General features: G+C 34.5%; 1 protein-coding gene across 1 annotated transcript; it reads right to left on the bottom strand.

The window, feature by feature from the left end:
- Positions 1-7,280: 7,280 nt before the first annotated feature.
- Positions 7,281-8,662, bottom strand: LOC110111262 (WUSCHEL-related homeobox 3-like). The gene is made up of 2 exons (XM_020843046.1): positions 8,297-8,662; positions 7,281-7,559 (listed from the first exon to the last, which is right to left on the bottom strand). The coding sequence occupies exons 1-2, from the start codon at positions 8,660-8,662 to the stop codon at positions 7,281-7,283; spliced, it is 645 nt and encodes a 214-aa protein (XP_020698705.1).
- Positions 8,663-10,801: the final 2,139 nt, after the last annotated feature.

Here is a 10,801-nt window from a genome sequence, read left to right as displayed (position 1 = left end):
TTCTTGTTTCCCATCTATTTTGCTTATAGCTGCATAATCGTGAGCTGAGAAATCAAAGATTCCTCTTTCTGTGTTTCTAAATATTTAGGCTTCGTTTTTTTATTGCTTTATAAATATATCTTTTATATAAAAATATCTTAAAAATAGAGAAAAAACAGTGATCTAAATGTTGACCTCTGTATTATATATATATATATATATATATATTCCTGCACGAACCCTGCACAAATCTTGTAGAAATCCTGTCGTCTGCTACAGTGTCGCATCCTACGGCTCCGCAAACGACACCAAAACCATCCATTGATGCATGCTTCGCCTTGATCATGCCAGCTGACGCTAGGCTTTGAACTTCGATGACCTTCCCTACTCTGATTTTTCGTCACTGTGCCGCCTCCCTCTCCATCCCCTCCAACCAATCTAGCCGCACTTCACTTAACGACCCTCTAATCCTGGAACAATTATTAGGTCAGGACATCAGACGTAGCTCTACATCCGGAGGCTAATAAACATATCGCCACGTGCTCTTACTCTTTATCGCGCACCCTTATGACCCAACCCGGACCAGAACCCGGTATTGCTATATTCGGGTATTGCTAGGTATTGCTTGACAATCACGAGAAATACCAATACCTAGCAATACCGAGCAATACCTAGCAATATCGAGCAATACCTAGCAAAATCGGGGTATTGCTCGGTATTGTTCAATATTGCTCGGTATTGATATTGACAGAATGATATTTCTCGTTATTGTCGAGCAATATCGATCAATACACCGGTCTGCACAAATCAGCCAATACATAACAATCCCGGGTCCGGTCCGGGTCGGGTTGTCGGGTCGCGATAAAGAGTAAGAAAGAGCATGTGGCACCATTTTACTGGCGTCCGAACGTAGAGCTACGTCAGGACACCAGACCTAATAAAAATGTCTAATCCTGAGGTACTACGTCAGGACACCAGACCTAATAAAAATTTCTAATCCTGACCTAAACCAACCTCTTTCAGTAGACCAGACTCTTCGAAAGCCCACAACCCACTCCATCAATTCAGCCCAAATCAGCCCACAACAACCCCTCCAAAACTCATTTAAACACCAAGTTCAGCCCACTCACAAAAAGCCCATTTCCACTTCACTCAAAATCCCTTAATCCCATCTCAGACCAAAATCTGAATATGGAAAGTTTTTTTTTAGTTATCATTTTATTACTAATGATAAATAAATTATATTGTTATTTGCGATGTTAGTTGTTAACATTAATTGTGTATGTTATTGCTAGAGGTATGTACATAAATGCGTGCAAATATACACATATATATGTATACACTTATATATACGTATATAGAGATGCATATATGTATCTATGTATGTGTTGCCAAAAAGGGAAAGAAAAAGAGATTGGGCCAAAAAAATGATGAATGATAAAAAAGAATTGCAAAAAAAAAAAAGAAAGAAAGAAAGAAAGAAACAAAGAAAGTGTGATAAAAAAAATGATGAGCAATAAAAAAGAAAAAGATTGTGTGTTCTCTTTTTGTGCCTGTCGTCAACCCCCACCATCAACCCCCTCGCGCAGGTATACTTTCAAAAACTTAAGATCCTGCTCGCGGTGTTTGCAGCGAGTCCATCCCTTATACGCGATATCGTAGCATTGTAGGAGGGAGGCAGGTGTGATGCATACGATGAAGCGGGTAGGCCATGTACACGCTATAGTAGCATGCCGGGGAAACTTCTAAGTACCTGTACGCGCCTCAGTTCGGTGGATAAACCAATTGCTCATTTTCAAACAGGTGCCTTGAAGATCCATACAAGCTATCGTAGCATGCTGGGATTGAAGAAATGCGGTTGCGGTGTTGCTCGACACCTATATGAAACTCTCACGTAATGTGGAGGGGAAGACTATCGAATTCCCCTAAATGAGGGAGATGTCGGGAGACTGCCAAAATTTGAACTGAGCACGAGACTTCACATGAACCAAGTACAATGAACTTGAAGTGTTTGAACTCGAATATAAACTGATCAACAAAAAAATCGACTTACGATTAACAAGAATCGTGACTTAAATTAAACTTAAATGAATAGCAGTGAACCAAGCTTGAATAAATGCATAAAATGAACCTACAATTCACAAAATGACAAATAATTAAACACATATGAATGAATAGGGAAATTAGGATGGAAAAAGAACTTGCAAGCACAACTTGCTCACAAGCATTGATGAAATTTTAGAAAGCGTGACATGATTACAAGTCATAACATAGAACTGTTGAATGATGATATTTGACTTACAATGTTAATCTCCAATCTTACTTAAAAATAAGCGGATGTGATCATAATAAAGGGTACAAGTGTTGACAATGTGGGATGAATGTAATAACACCTTTACAATCAATATCAATATGCAAATAAGCAACTAGAAATCCATAAGTAATGAAAATTGAAAGCTATATGCAATTGATTGCAAGCAAATATCAACGACGCAAGTTCACTATGCAAGCTACAAGTTATTTCTAAGGATGATGAAAGACTTGTAATGTTCGTTATAACTCACACACAAGCAATAGATATGCAAAATGAATAAACATGAAGGAGTGCAATAATGTCTATGTCATCAGCAATGATTCAACGTCCAAAAAATACATCAATAAAGAAGACCAATACATAATGAGCATAATGAATCGATGACCAAGACCTGTTAAGCAAGCTTTAAGAAATTATAATTTGCAAGTAATCGATGTCATTTAACTCTAAGCAAGCGTACAAAATCCTTGGCACATGTTATGAAGTACCAATAAATAATGACAGTTGATGCACAATATTCACGTCAAGCATGCAACAAATTTCTTAGTCCCCTTTGTGATATCAATTTGTAAGCAACATTGGTCCACTGCAAAGAACACATACATTGCCTACAGGCAATGATAGAAGACTTCTCATGCATTCTGCCATTTTCTAGTATATTAAAGTGAAAATAGTTGCAAGCAATGGTAGATGATCTATCACATGTGCAACAATGACGAATATAACGACACCCTGCAATCAACATTAAAATATAAGCAAATGCAACCAACCTTGCAGTCAACGTTAATCAAGCACCAAATGCAAATACTTACGAGCCCTTGTAGGAGACTCATTATACACACAAAATGTCATCTAAAAACATCGAATGTAAACTCCTACTAACAGTTGAACAAGTATACACTCGACATGGTGTCTATAGGTAGAAGTGAAAGAATATCAATAGATGCAAGTGTATGCGACCGACTGTAGGAGGCTTATTAGTATATGACAGTCTACTTGTATGAACCAAGCAACAAACAACTATAGAGCAACACCATGCCACTAGATCTTCAACATTCATATTAGCAGATAGAAGGCGTTTATAAATCCCTAGCACACCACGACACTATGCTACCGAATCCGCAATATTCATACAAGCGGACATAAGATATCTATGGGCTTTTAAATAAATTATTGTGCACATCCAAACGTTGATCATTCACATAGCTGTTCATCATGAAATATTCCAAAAATTCCCTTCCCCCACACATACATTACACCATGCATACACACAAATATATATATATATATATATATATATAATCAAATACTTGCATATTCCCCTACAAACATGTTATAGGTGCACACATAACATCTGAGGATGCTGTGCGGGTCAAATATAAATCAGAGTTCAACCCTGATCCTTCTAATTGAAAGGATAGGAGTTGACATGGTTCAAACCAACGAATGAATGTACGGTTGTGGTGCCGACCAAAATATTTTTCTTATACGCTCATATTAGGTCTTCAAGGTCTATAAAAAAATTTCATTGACGAAGACAAATTCTTTTACGAACTCGATTCTTTGTCAGCAATTAAACATATTTAACAAACTAAAGTTCAATAGATAATTATAAAAATACCCCCTGAATACCTACATAAGCCCCAACAAGCGTGTTAAGGATACACATTTGACATCTAAGGATGCTGTGCGGGTCAAATAATAAATTCAAATTCGAGCCTGATCCTTCTATGAGAGTAGATAGGAGTCGACTCAGCTCAAATTATCAAACAAATGTACGATCGTGATGTTGATCAAGATATTTATTTTGTACATTCATATTAGACATTCAAGTCTTATAACAAAAAAAAAAATCACTAATAAAGACATAAAGCCTACGATGAATTTCGATCCTCTATCAGTAAATAGGCAAGGTCAATAAGGTTCAATCAACAAAATAAAAACAGCTCATAAAAATTTCAATGATGACCTTGTTGAATGTAAATCTCAAGCAAAGGGGATCACATATTTTTAAATGCCCTCAAACTTCCACAGAATACAAATGTTTTCAAATAACCCCATATACTTACGACGGTGTTGAACATGGATCTCAACCGGATGGATTAATTCCAAAAATAAAATGCAAATTAAATGCCCAAAAATTTAAACAACAAAAAAATACCAAAATTCAAATATTTAAAATTAAAATCATTCATCATAACACTTAAAACAAAAATTTATCCAACAATTTGCCGAGGTGGACAAATTTAAATATTATTTCAGCTCATAAAGAGCTAATGTCTGGTAATGAATATTACTATAATTCATTCTCAAACAATCTCTTGTTAGCAAGGACGTGACACGTGTCCTCTAACCGAAAGTTTTGCCATCAAATGACACTGCACGTAAACAGTTATGATCGGGGCCATGTGAACTGGGTAGTTTGCCGCCAAATGACACCACAAAATAACGGTCATGCCCAGAATTCGTATGCTCCCCAATGACACCAAATTCTTGAGATATGAATCAATATGATATAATCGATAGGGAACAAAGCCCTATGTTAGCTAAGGTAGATTCAAATTCACCCCCTTAAACAAATATTCATCCAAGATCTACAAGGTACCATTGGACGACACAATCCATGGCTGCCGATAAGGATCCTTTTGTCGACTACTTCTTCTGACTAAGTAGATCATGGACCACGATGGCCTGGGATGATGGAACCATGAGATCTTGATCTGGTCCATCATCCATTCCCCTACCATCCGATTTAAGTGCAAGATGGTAAATTTTTTAATTTTAAACGTCAAATTTCCAAACACCCAAACCCATGCTGCTATTATACACCAAATAACACGTATATCTACTTATCTGATCGATGACTAGCATTAATCAAAATTTCTCTCTCGTTGTCGGGAGGGATAATTAACTATAGGGGCTTGCGTCTATAGGAAACCAAAACTCATATCATAAAGTCCTCGCAAACTGAGGGTGAAATCTCTACATAGTGTCTTATCTACAAACCCAATATGACTTCTGAAAATTTACCCCAAAACTTAATCCTTTAAAACTCCCCCAAAAGAGGGGAAGCCGGCACTAAAGTTATCCCAAACGAAACCTTAATTGACTGCTTATACTTTTCCTTATACTCTCATGAACTGAAAATGAGAAACTGATGGCCTCGAAAAGGCTTGACCGTTTCTTTCCATTTGCATTTTAAGTTAATGCTTTGAAGTATGGCATGTGATTGCCTTGCTATGTTTGTTGAATGAAGCTCTTTTTTTTTTAATGAAGGATTTTGAGTAATATTAATCATAAACTCACACATATGATGTTTATGTACGATCTAGAGCTCAAAATCTCTTAATTGGAGTCTAAACATATCTCCAACAGGCTGAGATAGGCTTAATATGAAGCTATATTTACATAAAAAAAGTCTTATTTTCAATGATGAGAGTACTATTTTACTTTGTTGAATCTCTCTAGATGTTCATATTATCTGTTTATCTGCTTGGAATTGGTAAATTTGGCACAACTGTTGAAGTTGAAAGATAACATGCTATTGTCGTGTAAATTCCCTACCTCTTATATCTTATTATTAGATCTACATTGGGCAGCTTTTGGTCTACGCTTCTTTTCATATTTATTTCTTCTAAAATTTGAAGTATCAAAGCTCAAATTTAATTTAACACTGTTTTTTAAGGATTTCATGAGCAAAATTCGATTTCATTTACGGCTTCGTTTGGGACAGCTTTCATACTGCTATTTAAAACGGTTTTTTAGTACAAAAAATCAAAAATTTCAAATTCAAGAAATTTTTGTACTGTAAAGCTGTTTTAGAAAGCAAGAAGAAAGTCGTCCCAAATGAAGCCTAAGATGACTTTCTTTCTGCTTTTTAAAACAGCTTTTTAATTTATATTTTTTAATTTTTGTACTAAAAATAACTTTAAGATAAAGAAACCCGTCTAATGTATTGGCATTAAACACATATTATCTTACCTAATATATGGCCTTGCTAGAATTAAAAATTACTTGAATAAATGTGCTCCGTGAATATCAGGAGGTGACACCATTCATTAGTAAATATTGAACTAATAGAATCTTACCTAATATAGAATAGACCAATTTTAGGATTATAATTTATCATGGAATATATTTGATAATATAAAGCTAAGAGAACTATTGAATATGATAAATTATAATCCTAAAATTATTTTGAGTAACAAAAAAGATTTGTCTAAAATCAATTAGTTTCTTTTTAATAAAGTATTATAACTAAAATTTATATGGCATAGTGGCATTTATGCAACACAGAGAGGCCTACGTGTTAATTTCAAAAAACCGGTTACACAGTCTTAGAAGGATCCCACTGCCACTGTCCAGCACATTTGAGCAGTAGAGAGCTGGACAGTGGCAGTCTTAATTAAGGCTTAGTCCAACTTTTTTATTGCTTCTTAAAATAAATTTTTAGTAAAAAATTAAAATTTATATACTAAGAATCTGTTTTAAAAAATAATAAAAAAATCGTACCAAACAAAACTTAAAATTCAGATTTGGAGCACACAAAAGAAAAGCAAAATCATATAGAACGGATCGAGAGAAATTTCAGTTTGCAATATCAAACTAAAAAATTTAGCTCAGGATGAATGGCATATTTCTTAAAACTATACGATAAATTTTTATATTTTGCAAGATATATGATAATGATATCTCGCAAAATTAAAAAAAAAATTTATAAATTTTAAAGAAAATGCCTATGTCATGAGCTAAATCCCACGTAGAATATCGATAGCTAAGTTTTGTCCAATTAGAACATAAGAGAAATCTAGGATACAAATTAATAGCATAGTAGAAGAGAAATTATTAGACGAGGATGAAGAAGCTGCAGAAGATGCCCATGCATCCATTCAATCAGGAGTACTTAGCTCCTGATTGTCTGGTTGCTGCACCTTCTGCACAATAATAATCGATATCTAATAATCTCTCTCTCAATTCCATCATTCTATCAGTTGGTTGAAGCCGAGCATGAGGAGGACTTAGAGATGCTACACTCATCTTTGAGCCCCCCAGTGCTAGTTGTTGGGAAGAGCTCCAAGGTCTTTGGAGGTTTGCAGCATGGCAGCGGCCGTTCCCCAAAGCTTGGATCCATCAATGTCATCCACTCGCAACCACACGGCCACGTGCTGCCATTTGATGAGGAAGTAGCCTCCTCTTGGTGGCCGCCGGCCTCAAGCCTCCTCAGCAAATCCAGTCCATGCGATGCTGGCTCCTGAAATCCTCCTTCCTGCAAGAAATCACTTATTTTCTTCTTCAAAAACAACATCTTCTTCGCAGTTCATCTGTTATATGGCGTACTTCTATAGAACTGATCACCATAATAATATATGACACTGGAAGTATAGTATTTGTTGCTCTTCAATGGTGTTACAGTTAAGACGAGGAAATATATGTAGATTTCACTCAAAATGGAGCTTAAAGTCTTCTTTATTTGATTGCTTGAAAGTAGAATACAAGTTCTAAGAGAAAGATGACATCGTTTTTATTCATTGACTACATAGAAAGCATGTTGCTCATAGCTAGGGTTTATTACTTAGTTTCATGCATAGTATATAGGTATTAGAGAAAACCAACACATCAGCTGCTATTAAGGACATCTAGTATCACCTGTGATTTTGTAATACGTGTTATACGCCTATGAAGTTCATAGGCGTATAACACGGTATTACAAAATCACAGGTGGTACTAGATGTCCTTAATAGCACTTGATGTGTTAGTTTGCCCTAAGTAGGGCAAGAATATCCAACTTGGTAGTCCACCTATATATGAGCAAAATGCTTTCTCCTAATTTTATAACACAAAACCCTAGTTACAAATCAAAGTTATCCTCAAAAACACATAATTTCAAGCAAAACCCTAAGTTAGATCAGTCACGAATACCTCATATATATAAGCCCGCATTGATATATGTTCTCCTAAACCCTAAACAAGGAATAAAGAAGTAACAAGAGAGTAGTACTATACATGTTGAAGAAACTGAGGATGCATCTGGTGTCCATAGAACAACTGAGAAGAATCATCAGGAAGAGGAAGAGAATGACCATCCTCCAAGTTATGAAAGTGGAAAGAATTTTGAGAAAATGGCGGCATAGACTGTTGCTGCTGCTGCTTGGTAAGCCTTCTCCTAAGTTTCTGTCTCTCTCTAGCTTTGTGGTTCTGAAACCAGTAGAAGACATTCTTGCCTTCTATTTTGCCATAGTAAGAGAGATGTGAAGTGATTTGCTGAATCTGAGAAGCATTTGGAGTCCTTACTCCAGTTCTGTACATTTCTTCAAGTATCATTAGTTGCTCTGGTGTTGGACACCATCTTGTTGATGGAACCTGTGGCATTTTTGCCTCTCTAAGCACTCTTTCTTCTCTTATGGTATTGGTCTTCTTTCTCAGTCTTCTAAGTTTGTCTTTTGAGTTTATAGTTATATAAGGAAATATATAGAAAGGCTCTCCTTTTACTTGACATAGATTCGACGAGTTTTTTATAGTATTTTCATATAAAAGAAATACTTCTTAATGAAGCTCACACATTTGCTCAAATGGTTTAACTCTTTGGTGTGGGAAATATTCTCAAAAGAGATAGAAATATTTATACAAAGATTAATTAGATAATATTTGTAAGGAATTTCTTTATATTTTAAAATTCCTATAATTAATGAGATTCACATTCATCATCTCTATCATTAATTAATCAGTATTTAAATTCATAAAAATAAAATTTTAAAATAAAATATGAAGCATTAGAACTTTTATAAGTTCTTATCATGTTATAATACTATCCAATTCATAGCTCCAAAAATTATGATTTTCTTAACTTATGTACTAACTTTCATTAAACTATGTATGTTGGTCCAAAATAAAGTACTTATTTATCATTCAAATCAATATATTTTTTATATAATTTATGTATAAAAAGAAGAAAATTGTTTTTTGGGGACATTGAGGCCATTTAAGGCAAACTCATACACACAACTCATACACATAGACTCGAGCCTTGGACCTCTTAGTTGGAAGCCTAAGCTCTCAACCAATAGGCCAAGGAGAGTTGTGTAGAAGAGAATTGTTAGCTCAACATTTCCTCATACAAACGACTCATAAAAATACATGTTGACAATATATTAACGGTGTGAGAATCATTGCCATTTTTGTACAAGCTTCTACTGCTGAAAGGATGGTGTCGAACAGTGTAATGAGAGAGAGAGAGAGAGAGAGAGAGAGAGAGAGAGAGAGAGAGATGATAGAAGAGACAAAAGGGAAAGAGCAAAGTGGAGGGGGAGAGAGATGGGAGGGAATGAGGAAAGAGGGAGGAAGTACTGTCATGCTGATGTTGGTCTGAGTGATAATAAATGAAGGTTTCAATGCCTGAATGCTGGCTTGGTCTTCTTTCCCTGTTTACAGGCTTTTTTTCCTTCTCAAATTAACTTTGAAGGAACAAGAAGGAGAGACAGAGATCCATATAATTTGATAAGATATGCCAAAGTCTTACATTTGTGGTTGCAATTTGATTGGGCTAGTTAATTACTAGTGTGAAATAATAAGAGAGAATGACACGCAGCTGGCTAGCTACACGTTTGTCTCTGCGACCTTTTGGTGGAAAGCTGCAACTATAAGATGATGATGATGATGGCCATGATTTACTTATAAACACCCAATTATTATTAGGTGCATCTCTTTTATTATTTATGAGAAATTGAGTGCCGTGCAAAATCTGTTGCTCAATAGTTATGAGAGAGATTAAGAATTTGTTTTGGTCGGCTTAAGGGTATTTTTTGAATAATTTTCTCATTGCTTTGCTTTTAAGATCATAATTATAATTTTTCTGTTTGGCTACTATTTTTTTTCCTACTTCCAAAAAATTTTTATGATAGGAAGCTATATTTTATATCAACTTTTAAAAAAATTATTTTTCACAGAAGAACTTTACAACTACTTTTATAAAAATCTACAATCATCTTGAACATATCCAAAGTTTTTGTATTTTTTCTTTTTAAAACTTCTTATTTAAGCAAAGTCTCAAAATTGTTTTTTTTTTTTTTCAAAAATAGCCTTTCAAAGTCAAAAATTTGAAAAAGAAATGAAAAGCTGTTTTTCAAACACACATTGTTTCTTTATATCTATTTTTCTTATTACGAAAGCAATCAAAAAGCTATTCTTAACAAAACCTAAGGATCTGTTTGGGGTAGCTTTCTGGCTACTCTTCTTTTCAAACAACAATCACAATTTCGATTGAATATTTCTTTATCATTACTTTTATAAATTTTTGCAATGAGAAAAAATTTTTTTTTTTGGTAGTAACTAAGTTATTGCCACCATAGAAACTTTACCACTAATTTTATAAAATATTGTAGTCATCTCAAATAAATCTTAAGTATTCGAGCCACAAATTTCATGATTTTGCAATCTTTATTGTAAGAAAAAAAATTAAATGCTGAAACATAAATATAATGCACGTAAAATTTCATCATATATGTTTCATAA

This window comes from Dendrobium catenatum, unplaced genomic scaffold (assembly GCF_001605985.2).
Source record: "Dendrobium catenatum unplaced genomic scaffold, ASM160598v2 fragScaff_scaffold_621, whole genome shotgun sequence".
Classification (NCBI taxonomy): Eukaryota; Viridiplantae; Streptophyta; class Magnoliopsida; order Asparagales; family Orchidaceae; genus Dendrobium; species Dendrobium catenatum.
Note: the sequence above shows the minus strand (reverse complement) of the source record. Positions and strands in the feature narration are given on the sequence as shown.